The sequence below is a fragment of the Anguilla rostrata genome, chromosome 2 (genome assembly GCF_018555375.3).
Source record: "Anguilla rostrata isolate EN2019 chromosome 2, ASM1855537v3, whole genome shotgun sequence".
Taxonomy (NCBI): domain Eukaryota; kingdom Metazoa; phylum Chordata; class Actinopteri; order Anguilliformes; family Anguillidae; genus Anguilla; species Anguilla rostrata.
In genome coordinates, this window is record NC_057934.1 from 57,424,173 (window position 1) to 57,440,877 (window position 16,705).

The 16,705-nt window shown below is 47.0% G+C and overlaps 1 protein-coding gene across 2 annotated transcripts; it reads right to left on the reverse strand.

Annotated features, from left to right (window-relative positions):
- Positions 1-240: 240 nt before the first annotated feature.
- Positions 241-16,570, reverse strand: LOC135248585 (KN motif and ankyrin repeat domain-containing protein 2-like). Of its 2 annotated transcripts, none has more exons than XM_064323392.1 (13): positions 16,471-16,570; positions 16,154-16,238; positions 14,633-16,042; positions 13,810-13,983; positions 12,644-12,749; positions 11,111-11,461; positions 9,347-9,434; positions 6,424-6,643; positions 5,964-6,106; positions 5,531-5,731; positions 4,271-4,369; positions 1,978-2,033; positions 241-1,063 (listed from the first exon to the last, which is right to left on the reverse strand). In XM_064323392.1, exons 2-13 carry the CDS (start codon positions 16,188-16,190, stop codon positions 1,051-1,053), a joined length of 2,898 nt encoding a protein of 965 aa, XP_064179462.1. In that variant the 5' UTR covers positions 16,191-16,238; positions 16,471-16,570; the 3' UTR covers positions 241-1,050. The 2 variants fall into 2 exon arrangements, with proteins under 2 accessions (XP_064179462.1, XP_064179461.1); XM_064323391.1 differs by having other exon boundaries at positions 13,777-13,983; positions 16,471-16,568.
- Between the last annotated feature and the right edge of the window lie 135 nt (positions 16,571-16,705).

Below are 16,705 nucleotides of genomic sequence, written 5' to 3' on the forward strand. Positions count from 1 at the left end.
CGGCACACTCCATGCAAACAGAGTCGGAGCCGATCTGATTCATGGGTGTCATTGTATAATTCATAAAGTATAATTGGATTCTTTTTCTGTTATTAGCCATTCTGAGTCCAGGGAAAATATCACCAGCGGTATAATTAATGAGAGGTCACATTTTTACTACCCCACATGCTTCGCCATACCACTCTTCCGGCCCAAATTTGATCACAGCGTTTGAGAAAAGCAATACCTCCATACACAGGGAAAAGTACAAAACATTTATTTATCTTGGAGAAAAAGAACCAGGATGAACTGGAACAATTAGAAAAAATCATTATTAAGTGACAATTTCACATAATGCTTAATTAAAATTGGCTGTACCTTCAGATACATATTGGAGATTGAGACTACACAGAAGAGTATATAAAGTTATAGATAAATAACATAATATAAAAGAATATAAAACAGATATGTATTCAAAAGTTTGTGGATAAGAAAGGAATGTAAAAAGAACTTTCAAAATTTGCTTTCTTTATACAAATTTGCAGTTGTTCAAAAATATATCATATTGCTTAGATTTAAACATTCCACAATATGCATTTTTCAATAACTGAAAATGTACTGCTCACGTTTAATAGATACCGCTCTTATTTTGATGTACACACAGCTCTTATTTTGACGTACATATCACGGCAACCTGTACCTCACTTTTCTGCTTCCTGGTAAGGGCTAACAAGCTACTGCACCCTGAAGACTGGCAAAACACACTTACAGTTTAATTATCTCTACACTCTAAAACCCTTCCTTCCCATTTTCCAACGTTCCTCACTGTAACATTCCTCACTGTCTCGCTGAGCAGGAAACCTACAATTCACATGAACTTCAGAGGCCCAGCCGTAAAAAAAGTAAGCATTTAAATTTTTTAACAAGATACAAGTGAGTGTCTCACATGACACATAACATGTTGTGGTGAAAATATTTTCTGAAATATTACTTATATTTTTATTGAGTGTTCCTTTTTGCGTATGCGTCAGTTTAGCAGAATACAGGGTTCTTGAGATTAGGACCAGAGATTCATGGACACCCCCTACAGGAGACAAATGAATTGGCGGGTCTCAGGAAGGTATTGCTTCTTCAGCTAAAGCACAACTTTTTCTCTCTTTGCCCTCTTAAATCCTGCAGACTTGCACTCCTACACCCCCAAAAATGACCCCATGACCCCCATAACGCTTTGCGTGCACCCACACACTGACACTACACAGACCTACTGACTGTAACACTCCTATAGACTCCACAATAATCCCTACACACAAACTATAATCTCAACATGCCCGTACTAATCCCTACACACGTGCACTAATCCCATAAACACCTTCATTAACCCCACACCTTTCCACTAATCTCTATGCACTTCCACAACTCCCTGACTGAACTTATTATTACTATCTATCTGTACTGCGCTGAACTGGACATTACAATAGATCAAACCTAGGTCAAACCATATATTATAGGGCTGGCCCCGCTGTTGCGGTCCAGCCAAAAATACAAACATGGTCTTCCACTGTTTTTTTTTTCTTCAAAAAATGTCTTTCTGATTTTGATGTGCTCATTAATTAAGGCCAGAATCTGAAGAACGCATTCAGAATTTATGGCAGTTTTTGGGCAAATTTTTAACAATGTTTTTTTGGTAAGTAATACTTCCACAACATTAAGAAACCATTTCACTTAACAAGAGTGTGAGAGGAAAATACGTTCCAAGTGTGTATGCATGCAAACACAAACACACACGCATGCGCATGTGCACACGCACACACACACACAGGCAAGCGTGCACACATACACACACACACGGGCAAGTGCGCACACACAAACACACACACACACACACATGGGCAAGCGCACACACGCAAACACACACACGCACACACACACACACACACATGGGTGTGACAGTGCTGTGAGCAGGAGAGTGAGGCCTGATCCAAAATTAGCTGCAGTTACTTTCTGTCACCAGCAGGGGGAGGTGAAGTTCCCATTTGGTGGGCTTTTGGTGACACCTAAAGGGAGAAGGAGAAAGGACAGATGAGCCTTTATACAGAGCAGAGTGGGGAAAGAGAGCGGCAGACACTCCAGACCACAGGCACATTAGCACCACACTGGCTCATAATCCACATGATTACACGAGCACAAGTCGTCCACAATATGTCAATCCACACAATATGTCCACTCTGTGTTTCTCTCTATACCGCTCCTGAAGAATGAACTCCGTGTGAACTGAGTGTGTCTTTTCCTGTTACATCACCACCTCTTCTCCACTGTACCGTGTAAGAAAAAAAAGATTTACCTACACATTCTAGAACGCGAGAGAAAAGAGAATGAGAGAGAGAAAGGCAGTTGTGCTGACATCTGTTCCCACTACAGAAACATCTCCAGGACGTGGCCAGGTGTGACTGAACAGTCCCTGCACGTGTGCACGCGCGTCTCTGAGCTGCCAGCTCCGCAGTTTCAAATCTGCGTGGCTGCGCCGCGCGCTACAAACCGCCGCAGGAGACGCGCCCGCTGCTACACCTCCCTCTCAAACACGGCGGCTGAGAAGCACGTCGCAGTCAGCGACCGGCTGTCTGCGGCAGGAAGATCAGAAAAACGGCCAATCTCGCGCCTTAACAAACACACTCCTCTTTCCTTACCACACTGCCTCCTTCCTTTCTAGATACCAATCACCTCGTGGACCACTCACTCAATCACACACTCAGTCACACACACACACACACACTCACTCACTCAATCACACACACACACACACACACACACTCACTCACTCAATCACACACTCACTCGCTCACTCACTCACTCAGTCACACACGCACACTCACTCACTCAATCACACACTCAGTCACACACACACACACACACACACTCACTCACTCACTCACACACTCACTCACACACACACAACACACACACACACACACTCACTCACTCAATCACACACTCAGCCACACTCACTCACTCACTCACTCACTCACTCAGTCACACACGCACACTCACTCAATCACACACTCAGTCACTCACTCACTCACTCACTCTCACACACACACACACTCACTCACACACACACTCACTCACTCACTCACACACACACACACACACTTACTCACTCACTCACTCACTCACACACACACACACAAACACTCACTCACTCACTCACACACACACACACACACATACACACACTCACTCAATCACACTCAGTCACACACAAGCACACTCACTCACTCACTCACTCAGTCACACACAAGCACACTCACTCACTCACTCACTCACTCACTCACTCACACACACACACACAGCTGTTTGTCTTCCGAGCATCTGGGCAACCGAGTCATTTATAAGAATGTGGGACGTGGCTTGGTCAGACAATGCAATCTAAAACCACTTCCTATAAACAAAACATTGCATTACGCACACAGAAACCAAGTATACGTGTATGAAACTGATGAGCTTACATTAACTGCTTAACTCGTACAGCTAATGTTGAAGAGTCGCTCAGCTACAGTTGCATTTTGGCACATATAATGCTCACTAATGTGTGTTTCAATTCACACTAATGCGTCCGCTAAATGTAACGTAATGCAGCAAAATATAAATATCATTGCTTGAGTATTACCAATGTTCACTGAGCCAAAGCAATGTCTGACCAGTGTATCAGAGAGCCACTCTGCTGCAAATCCCACAGAGTTTATTCACTCTAAGGCTTACTGCTTTACCTCTACTTTATGTATATACCTTCAACCATCTGCCTGCTTCTAAGTATATATACCCCAAAATATACCATAAAAATCGGCTCTAGATCCTGTTGAGTGTATATACCCTAACATTATGCTATAGATCCTGTTGAGTGTATAAACCCTAAAATTCTGCTCTAGATCCTACTGAGTGTATAAACCCTAAAATTCTGCTCTAGATCATGTTGAGACTGTATACCCTAAAATTCTTCTCTAGATCGTGTTGAGTGTACACCATAAAATTCTGCCCTGGATCCTATTGAGAGTGTATATACCCTACAATTCTGCTCTAGATCCTGCTGAGTGTATATACCCTAAAATTCTGCTCTAGATCCTGTTGAGTGTATATACCCTACAATTCTGCTCTAGATCCTGTTGAGTGTATATACCCTACAATTCTGCTCTAGATCCTGTTGAGTGTATATACCCTACAATTCTGCTCTAGATCGTGTTGAGCGTATGCCCTAAAATGATGTCCTAGATCCTATTGAGAGTGTATGCACACTTACTGGGGAGGGGGGCTTGGCGAAGTTCAGGTGGGCGTACAGGAGCACAGCGATGTCATTCTGACAGGCTTCCAGGGCGATGGAGAGGGCTGTGCTGCCGTCCTAGAACACAGGCACAAGTCCTTACCAAACGCACCGCAGGGCAAAGGTCACACAGTCAAAGTCCGACAGAGCCTGAGCCCGAGAACATACGGACAAAATTACCAGACCTTCTCTGGAAAACATTAAGGGAGTATTTTTTCGGTGTTCTTTTTCATTCTGACAAACATGCAGAAACACAGGGTGGAGAGGCATTCGTGTCTGGACTCTGTCCATACTTGTCTTAAAACAAAATATTTGTCTTGACTTCAACAAAAGCAAGCGGAAAAGTACAGTTCAATTCATTGAACTTGCCAAACATTTTGTGAAGAAAAAGAAAGGGAGGGAGCTGCATCAGTGTTACTCAGCAGAGAGAGAGAGCGAGACAGAGAAACAGAGAGAGAGAGCGAGACCAAGTGAGACACAGAGAAAAAGAGACAGATGTTTGGTATCTGATGTTTTACATGTTCCTCGCCATGCTTTGGCAATACAAACACACATTTTGTCATGCCAATAAAGCTCTTTGAATTTGAATTTTAGAGAGAGAGAGAAAGACATTTTGTATGCGTTATCTTCTAGATGTAGAATTTTATTTCTGTGGTCTGAATTTTATATTTACTCAGTTTATTGTAGTTAAATTGTTATTGCCTGTTATGTTATGTTTGTCACGTGAGTGTATGATTTGGCAATGTAAGTGTACCCTTACCATGCCAATAAAGCTTATTGAATTGAATTGAATTGAGAGAGAGAGAGAGAGAGAGAGAGAGGCAGAGATGGGCTTTTTGACTTTTGATGCTCCATTATTTGAACATCATGGTCAGTTCATTACACTAAAATAAATTAAATAAATAAATGAATGAAAAAAAGGAAAATAAAAATAAAAATAAACTAAGAAACAACCAAAAAACATCAAAAGGGAGAACAGCTCATATACCTTATAAAGCAAAGACATGTACCCCCCCCTCATCCCCAACACAGATTGCTTCCCCAGCACACCAGGTTCTCTTGAACCCTTCAAAGTTTTTAACCATCTCTGCATGCGCATATTGTACTCGCAAAACATAACACTTAAAAAGCAGCTCTGGGTCCACAGGACCAGATCAGCCTTGTTCCGCCGGGTCACCCATACTGCCAGCTCGGCTGAGAGAGGCAGAGAGAGAGAAAGCGGCAGAGAGAGAGACTCACGTTATCGGTGATGGTGGCGTCGCAGCCGGGCACGGACAGGAGCTGGCGCACGATGTCCACGTGCCCGTGCTCGCAGGCGCACATAAGCGCGGTGGAGCCGTCCTCGTCCCGGACGTTCACCTGCGCCCCGCAGGACAGCAGCGCCCGCACCATGTCCCCCCGCCCGTGACTGACCGCCAGCATCAGCGCCGTCTGTCCCGCCTGCCAACACGCAGCCAATCGCAGGAGGGTTAGAACATTCCCATCCAATCAGAGAAGAGTTACATCAATCACATCCAATCAGAGGAGAGTTCGAGTAACTCCATCTAATCGAAGAAGAGTTACATGAATCAAATCCAATCAGAGGACAGATAGCATAATTCCATCCAATCGTAAGGTAATGAATAGGCGAGAGACGGTCTGACTGACATTTGCGCAGAACATTAAGCGGTACCTGGCTGGCCTTGGCATTGACGTCTCCAGAGTGCAGCAGCTGCAGGATGGTGCGCAGATCGCTGTCCGAGTGGAACGCAGCCAGCGCAGTCAGCATGATGGCTGTGTATCCCGCCTTGTTCTGTTTATCTGCATTACACAGACCTGTGCAGAGAGAGGGGTTAGTGTACATCACACACACACACACAGCATACAGACACACACACACACACATACACACACAGTCTTTCTCTCTCTGCTTCTATTTGTCTTCATATTTATCTCTCTCTCCCCTCCCTCCCCCTCCCCCTCTCTCTCCATCCCTCCCTCTGTCTCCCCCTCCCTCCCACCCTCTCTCTCTCTCCCTCCTGCCCCCTCTCTCTCCCTCCCCCCCTCCCCCTCCCTTCCCATCCCTCCTCTGTCTCCTCCTCCACCCCTCTCTCTCTTCCTCAGCCCCTCTCCTCCCTCCCCTCCTCTCTCACCGGTGTCGAGCAGCTGTTTGACCACAGGGAAGTTGGAGTGGGACACGGTGTAGTGCAGGGCCGTGTTGCCGTTGCCGTCGGCCATGTTGACCACAAACTCCAGCAGCCGCGGGGAGACGGAGGCGAAGGCGTCCATGTAGGCCCTGACCACGCCCGTGTCCGCCGACCGGTGACAGGACACGCGCAGCCACTCCTGCAGCACCAGGCTGTACGCAGACTTCTGCGGGGGGGGACAGGGAGGGGAAGAGAGAGAGGGGGGAAGGGAGAGAGAGGGAGGGAGAGGGATAGAGAGAGAAAAGTATGACATTGCACTATATTTTATATGCATTGCAATGTGCATTTACAAAGCTTTATACTGAAATATGTCACGCCAATAAAGCATTTTGAATCGAATTGAATAAAATCGAGAGAGAGAGACGTTAAATTACATTACATTTATTTGACATACAATAAGTGCATACCGAAGGTCACTGGAACAACTAAAAAACACAGGGCCGATAAGGGACAACACTCATTATGAGAGAGACAGATGGAGAGAGAGAGAGAGAAAGAGAAACAGGGAGAGAGCGAGAGAGGGGGAGGGAGAGAGAGAGAGAGACAGGGGGAGATGTGTTCAAAATGTGGTTACTCAGCAAGTTCAAAATATAGTTACTTATGAATCACTTCAGCACAGTTATGAGACCTGGATCACGAACAGACAAAATTTAAAAAGTATATATACTTTTTAATGAGGTCATGGGCCCTGTTTCACAAAGCAGAATGACTAAATAAATATTACAAAATAAATATCATAATGATCAAATCATTAATTCTAATAATTAATTCAGTCTAATAAATAATTATCAACACCCATATGCCACTCTTACTAATTACTACACAGTAAAATGTTCAGTGTCAACGTTAAATTCACTCTGACAGAGTAAATCTGATCCCTCCTTGACTCATAAACTGTGTTAGAGTAAAATTAACACTAAAATTTGTATTTACAAACAGGCTTTCACTGGTTGTTGATACACAATAAGGGGAAAGGCAAACCTGCGCTCCTGTGAATTAGCCTCTGCCATCATGAAAAGGAAAGAACTACAGTCACACACATTTAGGAGACACGCACAAGCCACAGGCTATTTTCATGAATCACAAATCATGTGACTTGTGTTTTTTTTTGTTTTTTTGTGTGTGTTCCAAACCCACAATGCTGTTATTGTGAGATCATTGAAGCAAGGGTGCGACAGGAAGGGGAGAAGGAGAGGAAGAGAGAAAAAATAAAACGTGAGGGAGGAAAGGAGGAAGAGCGCAGAGCAAAAGAAATAAATGGCAACAGAGAGACAATTAAAAAGGAGAGAGATAGTCAGAAAGAGAGAAAATGGGGAAAACAAGAGGAGAAAGACAGACAGAGGGGGAGAGAGTAAGAAAGAGAAAGAGAGGGAGGGAGTGAAGGATGGATATACATATAAAATGCCTGCCTGCTGCCTCTGCATAGCTCCACACATCAGTAACGGATCTATTGGCCTGCAAGGCCTTGCTGTGACTAACAGTCCCCATCTTAAAAGCAGACACACAATTTCAGTTCTGCACCGCCACAGAGACCACACCAGCACCAGGGACGAGGCAGAGGTCCCTGACGCTGGCCTCCCTCTGAGCAGTGACCTGCCACTCTGGCCTGAGAGGCGCAGAGAAATCATATTTCACAGATATGTATATGCTTATTTACCTTATCTCTTCCCCCCTCCCTGCAAGTTCAGTTCATTAGAACTGATTCAGATTACCGACTGCATGGCCGCTACCTGATTCAGTGCTGAATTAATGGGATTCTCACATTCAAACCTCTACTCACACTTATCAGAAATAAAAGAACAGTTGTGCAGGAAAACAGACTGACCTCAAAACGCTAGTCTGAATAAAAGCGAACTCAAGACAGCCTGTCATTATGCTGAAGAAGATAAAAATATTCTTAACGCCATAATTACGTAGAAAATGTTCATTGTAAAATCAACTCTAAAGGATATTGAGTTGGAGGAGGATATTATTATTATTATTATAACAATGTATTCTTTTTTTATTTCATTACTATCACATTTTGATACAATTTTTACAATGTTTTACCGTGGTCATTATTATAGATAAAGATTTACAGGTGCATTTTCGCGAGTGTCTCGCGCTAACACGGCACAGCTGCGTCCTCTGCGGTCGGCACGGCAACTACGCGTGGTGGGAAGGGCTGCAAAGCTGCATCTCTGTTTATGCTCCGGAAATATCTACGCGCGCGTGCCACCAACCGCTATCTGCAGGAGCGGGCGGAAGAAAAACCCGGTGCCAGAAATAGAACGGCACGATAACCGATTCTATGCACATCGCACCAGCTGAATTAGTCTAGAAAAAAAAAAAATTAATTCACTGTGAACGGCGAGTGAAACCAGCTCTGAGGGCACTCTGTTAGTTTCGGTTAGAGCACAAAACTGTAACACGGAAACGCGTTTTAAAAGCCAGCTCTTCCTCAGAGGCATACCTGCATCCATAATTTAGCGTAGGGGCTTCTAAGGTTTAATCTGGGAAAGTGTTTTTTTTGTCCACGTTTGACGTCACGTTACTAAACACAGTCATGTACCAGGCTGCTGTAATGTTTGCTTCCACATGGACCACTTCTTCCTTGAAAAAGCGTTCTGTCCATTGGGTCTGGAAAGCTCTGATTCACGAGACAGTCATGAGGGTCACATATGCAGTGTGCCCATGAGAGTCATCGTCAATGGCAGTCGTAAAACCTGAGTGTGTCTCAGTGGAAAGTGTTTGTCTCAATGTGCTTGTGTTCAGTGTTGCAGTGTTGCAGTTGGTGTCAGTGTGTTCAGTGTGTGCAGTGTATGCAGTATATGCAGTGTGTTCAGTGTTTTCAGTGTGTCCGGTGTGTGAAAGAAGGAGAGTAGCATACCGCCTCCTGCTGGCTGAAGAGAGCAGGTTCGCCCACGGCCTTCTGCAGCGAGTGCAGGGCCGCCATCATGCTGTCACTCAGCTGCAGCCTGGAGGACAGACACAGGAGAGAATCAAATCAAACTCCAGCTTTCTTACTGTAAAACACCCAGCCACACTGTATCAAATACCAGCTTTCTTACTGTAAAACACCCAGCCACACTGTATCAAACTCCAGCTTTCTTACTGTAAAACACCCAGCCACACTGTATCAAACACCAGCTTTCTTACTGTAAAACACACAACTGCACTGTATCAAACTCCAGCTTTCTTACCGTAAAACACCCAGCCACACTGTATCAAATACCAACTTTCTTACCGTAAAACACCCAGCCACACTGTATCAAACACCAGCTTTCTTACTGTAAAACACCCACCCACACTGTATCAAATCCAGCTTTCTTACTGTAAAACACCCAGCCACACTGTATCAAATACCAGCTTTCTTACTGTAAAACACCCAGCCACACTGTATCAAACACCAGCTTTCTTACTGTAAAACACCCAGCCACACTGTATCAAATACCAGCTTTCTTACTGTAAAACACCCAGCTGCACTGTATCAAATACCAGCTTTCTTACTGTAAAACACCCAGCCAAACTGTATCAAACATCAGCTTTCTTACTGTAAAACACCCAACCACACTGTATCAAACATCAGCTTTCTTACTGTAAAACACCCAGCCAAACTGTATCAAACACCAGCTTTCTTACTGTAAAACACCCAGCTGCACTGTATCAAACACCAGCTTTCTTACTGTAAAACACCCAGCCACACTGTATCAAACACCAGCTTTCTTACTGTAAAACACCCAGCCACACTGTATCAAACACCAGCTTTCTTACTGTAAAACACACAACTGCACTGTATCAAATACCAGCTTTCTTACTGTAAAACACCCAGCTACACTGTATCAAACACCAGCTTTCTTACCGTAAAACACCCAGCCACATTGTATCAAACACCAGCTTTCTTACCGTAAAACACCCAGCCGTACTGTATCAAACTCCAGCTTTCTTACTGTAAAACACCCAGCTGCACTGTATCAAACACCAGCTTTCTTACTGTAAAACACACAACTGCACTGTATCAAACACCAGCTTTCTTACTGTAAAACACCCAGCCACACTGTATCAAACACCAGCTTTCTTACTGTAAAACACCCAGCCACACTGTATCAAACACCAGCTTTCTTACTGTAAAACACCCAACCACACTGTATCAAACACCAGCTTTCTTACTGTAAAACACCCAGCCACACTGTATCAAACACCAGCTTTCTTACTGTAAAACACCCAGCCACACTGTATTAAACACCAGCTTTCTTACTGTAAAACACACAACTTCACTGTATCAAACACCAGCTTTCTTACTGTAAAACACCCAGCCACACTGTATCAAACACCAGCTTTCTTACTGTAAAACACCCAGCCACACTGTATCAAACACCAGCTTTCTTACTGTAAAACACACAACTGCACTGTATCAAACACCAGCTTTCTTACTGTAAAACACACAACTTCACTGTATCAAACACCAGCTTTCTTACTGTAAAACACCCAGCCACACTGTATCAAACACCAGCTTTCTTACTGTAAAACACCCAGCTGCACTGTATCAAACACCAGCTTTCTCACTGTAAAACACACGACTGCACTGTATCAAATATGTGCTCTGTATGGAGGCCCATCGTAGACCAGCATGTCCACTCCTGGTGTCCTTTACCTGGCTTCCTGAGAGGCGCATGGTCCGGAGCTGCCTTTCCCAGACACCTGCTCCTGGGTCTTGAGGGGTGATTGGATGACAACCTGTTTGGGGGCGGAGACAACGGACGGCGATCCAGCAACGTCCCGTTTGGGGGCGGAGGCGGTGAGTGGTAATTGGTTGGCATTCGGTTTGGGGGCGGAGCTGGTGGACAGTGATTGGGTGGCCCCCTGCTTGGCAGCTGATTGGTCAGCGGAGGGACGGTGCGTGGGGGTCTCAGGGAGTCTCTCTCTGGCCTCGTGATATTCACTGGCATCGCTTTCCTCATCAGAGCTCTCACTGCTGCTGTCCTCCGAGGAAGAGGACTCATACCTGCACAGTGAGATACGACACCCGGGATTCAATACTCACACCCTGGATTCAACACTCACACATGAGAATCAACACTCACACCCAGGATTCAATACTCACACCTGCGATTCAATACTCACACCAGGGATTCAATACTCACACCCTGGATTCAACACTCACACAGAAGAATCAACACTCACACCCAGGATTCAATACTCACACCTGGGATTCAATACTCACACCCGGGATTCAATACTCACACCCTGGATTCAACACTCACACATGAGAATCAACACTCACACCCAGGATTCAATACTCACACCTGCGATTCAATACTCACACCCGCGATTAAACACTCACTACCGTGATTCAATACTCACACCCGTAATTCAATACTCACTCCCGCAATTCAACACTCACACCCGGGATTCAATACTCACACCCTGGATTCAACACTCACACATGAGAATCAACACTCACACCCAGGATTCAATACTCACACCTGCGATTCAACAGTCACACCCGGGATTCAATACTCACACCCTGGATTCAATACTCACACCTGCAATTCAACACTCACACCTGCAATTCAATACTCACTCCTGCAATTCAACACTCACACCCGGGATTTAACACTCACACCATGTACTGAACCCACACAGAGGTGGGTAACCCGGCTTCAAAGAGTAAAAAGACTGACCATGCATTTGCTCCAGCACCATGCACTAAACCAGCTGATCACAATAATTAGTTCTCCCATCATGCTGAAGAGTTATGCTAATTAGAATCAGCTGGTTTAGTGCATGGTGGTGGAGCAAATACACGGTCAGTCTTTTTACTCTTTGAAGCCGGGTTACCCACCTATGAACCCACACACCGAATTTAACATTGACACCCTGGATTTAACACCCATATCCTCTACTGAACAGTGACACTCTCTAATTAAAACTCACACCCGTTACCTGCACATCTCATCCTGAACACACAATGACTCATTAATGACATTTGCCTTATATCAGCTGAATGAGTGGTATTCTCCCATCAATCAGCCATTACACGTGTGCATTTCAGTGGAACACACGTGTAAAATGTAAAGCACGCATTATGCTCAGTTGAAGGTGCTCTGGAAGACTGGGACAGAAAGCCGGTGTGTATATTGTAAGGAAACCATACCCTCACACACTCTGCAGTACACGCACTCACCCTGTGGGGGCGCTGCTGAGCTGCCGGTTCTGCTTGGCGGTGAGAGGAACAGATTGGCTCTCTGCCTCGTGTTCCAACACAGGCCACAGGGGGCGCTGTGGCACAGCTGTGGATGAAGAGAAAAGAGGATGAGGAAGGTGGAATCAGGATGGTGAGACAGAATCACCGACTCAAAGATGAACAGAATATTAAGCAGCAGAGTCCTCAAAAAAAAATTCTAACTCTAGACGCTAACAGGCAAAAAGTTCATTTAAATAAAGCAATGTAAAAATTATAAAAAATAAAAATAAAACTGAATTGAAACCAACAAGGGTGAAAAAGAGAATGAGTCAGATAAAGAAAGGATGAATGAGAAAGTGAAGGAGACAGAGAGAGATACAGAGAGAGAGATGGGAGAGACAATAAAATACTTCAACAGAAACTCTTTCCTCGGTACAAACACATTTGTTTGTAAATATTGCGCTTTCGTTTGTTAGTCTGTGTGTGGGTGAGTTCTCCGGTTCATCATCAGGCCGGCAGCTTCCATCGCTGTTTGACAAAGACGCGGGTGGCTATTCACCAGTGGAGACTCGCTCTTCGGATTTGCTGTGAGCTTGTGAATCGTGATTACGTTGTGGATTTTGTGCGTTTGACCTCTTGTCCAGCCTTTCTAGTTTGTTTGCTATATAGAGTAACTCCTGTTAGTTAGGGTAATCTTAGTTGGATTGCAAATCCTTCTGTTGGGACACTATTTCGTTATTTAGTGTTTTTCATTTGTTGTTTCTGAAGGTGAGTTTGGGTGGAATTTTAAGTCTTAGTGGTGGTTACTAAGACTGGACTCTTAATCTCAGTCCGCTGACTCAGTGTCCCAAAGTTCAGCATTGAAAGCTTTGAAAGACTAAATAGGCTTTAGTTTACTTTTGGTGAGTTAGTTAGAGACTGGAGTTGCTCGCCCATTTGCAGTCGCCATTTCCCTTTCATTACCTTTCTCCTTTATTTGTTTTTATGGTCTGACCAAGTCTAGACCAGGTCATGACACAATGAAAAAATAAACACAAGAGATGATAATGTTTGACCTTCCAAAAAAAACTCAACAGCAAAAAAAATGAGAGAGAGAGCAAGAGAGATGCCACTCTCCCCATTCGACCCCTAACCTGGCTGTGATCTGCTTGTGGGTGATTGGCCACCTGTCTGCGGTGACCCCTCCCTCTGTGACGCCCCTCTGCTGGACTTCAGCTCCACAGTGTTCAGCTTCTCCACTACAGGGCCGGAAACAGGCAAAGATCTGGACACCTCACTCCTGTGAAGGACCCCTTGCACCTGCCTGGAGCAGACAGTGAGAGGAAGTGCAGAGGCAGATTCTTAGAGGAGAGAGAGAGAGAGTAAGAGATGGAGAGACCGACAAACACCAGGTTAATTAAAACAACCTTGTTTTTTTATCTTTCCTCTATATTTACAGGAAAATCCAATTCAAAATCCAAATCCAATTTTTTTCATGAAAGTCCTAGCCAAGCAGGTAGAATCAGTTCAAATGAATTCCAACTGAAGAATCACCACGGTAACCCCAGAATGCTGCGGAAACTGTTAACTTTGGACAGGAGAGTGACACTAAAGAGGCTGGCTACGCCAGTTACTGAAAGCCACCAGCAGGGGGAGCCTGTGATATGAAAAATCTGCTTCAGTGTGGCTGAAAGCTGTAGGCAGGCTGTGAACAGGCCATGGCTGACTGATAACGTGTTAATAATTGGCATTAATTCATGGTAAGCCCTAATTCAGCTTTGAAATGTGAGGATCAGTGTCTACCTGCTTCTGTAATATGAAATGACTTGAATTTATTTCTTGAGATTCACAAGGATATTTCACAGTGAACACAATTTCCTTTGAACACTGAAAACCTGTTCCTGGAATGCTCATTTAGAGCTCAGGAGTGAAAGGGTTAAAAAGCTACAAAGGTACACACACACACGTACATACACATACACATAATCTCTAGTGACTGATTTCCCATACCTGTTGACCTGACAGCCTCCACCTGGCCATTCTCTATGGGCGGCGTGTGAGGGGGTGTAGCCAGGCGGGCCCCAGTGGGCGGGGCCGACGGGGACCTGCACTTCTCAGCTCGCATCAGCGCGGGCTGCTCTAGCGTGTACACCTGGACTCCCACACTCCTCTGCTCTGGCCGCTGAGGCTTCTGGGTAAAGCTGAGCACCGACTGCAGTCCCGGAGCCCCGCCCAGCAGCTCGCGCCAGCCCACGGTGGTGGCTCTGACAGCAGGCTCCGCCCTCAGGGGCGTGGCCTCTTTCTCTCTCTCCCTAGCCGCCTGCAGCTCCAGCAGGGTGGTCTCCAGCTGCCCCACCCGGCTCCTCAGGGCCTCCGCCTCCGGAAGCAGCCCCAGGTCCCGCTCCTCCACCCCCACGCCCACCTCCCGGCTCCGCCCCTCTGCCTCTGGGCCCACCCCCACGGACCGCACCTCCTTCGTTGCTTTCTCCAAGCTGGGGCTAGCAGGGGTTGGGGCGGGGCTAGTGGGTGTCTGGGTGGGGCTAGCAGGGGTTGGGGCAGGGCTAGCAGGGGTTTGGGCGGGGCTAGCGGGTGTCAGACCGGGGCTGGTCGGGGGCGGAGCCTCGTCCTCTGGGATGTGGATGTAGAGCTCCCCCCGCTGAGGGCGGGGCCTGCCCGGCCCCATGCTGGGGCCCAGGAACTTGTGGCTCTTGAGCTGGACGCTGAGCTGCCTCTTCTCCTCCTGCAGCACGGAGATCTTCACCTGCAGCACGGGGATGGTCTTCACCTGCTCCTCCAGCTCGCGGATCTTCCGCAAGGCCAGCGCCATCTGCTCGCGCACGTGATGCAGGTGGGCGGGGCTGGGCGAGACGGGCGTGGACAGGCCCGAGGAGCCGCCGCCCGGCCCCGCCCCCTGGGCGCGGCTGAGCGCCAGCCCGTGCGCGCTGGACAGGGAGGTGTTGGATCCCGCCACGCTGTTTCGCATGCTGCCCAGGTTGGAGAGCTTGCGCCCCTCCCTCTCCCGCTCCCTCTCCTCCTCCAGCCTCCGCCGCGCGTCCAGCAGCGTCTTCTCCACCCGCGCCGCGCTCACGCCGAACGCCGCGCCCGCCGCCGAGGGCCGGGCGCCGTGGTAACCGGGCACGCAGCAGGAGTAGGACGACTGGCGGCTGTCGGCGCTGGCGTTGGAGCAGAGCGACTCGGTGGAGGTCCACCAGGACCCCGTGTAGCCGTATCCGCCGCGCGGCAGCGAGCCGAAGCGCGGTCGCCGTGGCGCCGGCGCCCGCCGGACGGTGTTGCCCTTCTCGATGTCGTTCACGTACTTCAGGAAGTCCAGGTCCAGCCGGTAGCCGTACGGGGTCTCCACTGAATACGGCACGTTCTCTTTGCCCAGGAAGGAGGGGCCGGGGGCGGGGTTAGACTTCCCTGTGGGAGAGAGTGCGGCATTGGGAAAAATATAGGGCAGAGCAGTAGGAATATTATTGGGGGGTGTGGGGGGGGCGGTGGCATTAGAAATAACAGTGGCAGTTGATGTACCTGGGAAGTTGGAATCCATCTGCAGCACCTGGGCCATGTTGAGCGTCTGTGGTGGGCAGTCACTTCCTCGCCTGTAAAATCTTACCTGGAAAACAGAAACACAATCCCTTTAGAAACACTACAACAGTATCTGACAGAAGCACACATTCACCAACAGTACTACACACAGTTTCAGTGTAATACACTAATCTACAGTATTAAATACAGAGTCAGTCAGTGTAAAGCACTCACTAACAGTATTAAACACACCAACAGCCTTAGACACTGTGCGACTAGCGCATTCAGAAAGAGTTTCACCCAGAAACACAGTCACTTACAGTAAGGCAGCAGGGCAGCAGAGTGACATCATACTCATGGAATCTGGGGTGAGCAGGAGTGTGGGACAGAGGGATAGAGGGAGGAGGAGGAGGAGTGTGAGATAATGTGGAAAGAGAATCCGAGTGCGAAAGGGGGGTGGGGTGGGGCCGGCCGTGGTCGGGGTGGGAGGCCCGGTAACGTCCTCGGCTCCCTCCTTCCAAAAAGTCAGCAGCTTTCGCATGGCGACCCGAGTCC

Bases quoted from the DNA above. Each gene is read 5' to 3' on its own strand.
- LOC135248585 (XM_064323391.1), bottom strand. From the start codon at position 16,190: ATGGCCCAGGTGCTGCAGATGGATTCCAACTTCCCAG. The intron at 6,644-9,346 runs GTATGCTACTCT...CCCCCCCCGCAG, and splicing joins TCTTCAGCCAGCAGGAGGCG to AAGTCTGCGTACAGCCTGGT. The intron at 6,107-6,423 runs GTGAGAGAGGAG...CTCTCTGCACAG, and splicing joins CAAACAGCTGCTCGACACCG to GTCTGTGTAATGCAGATAAA.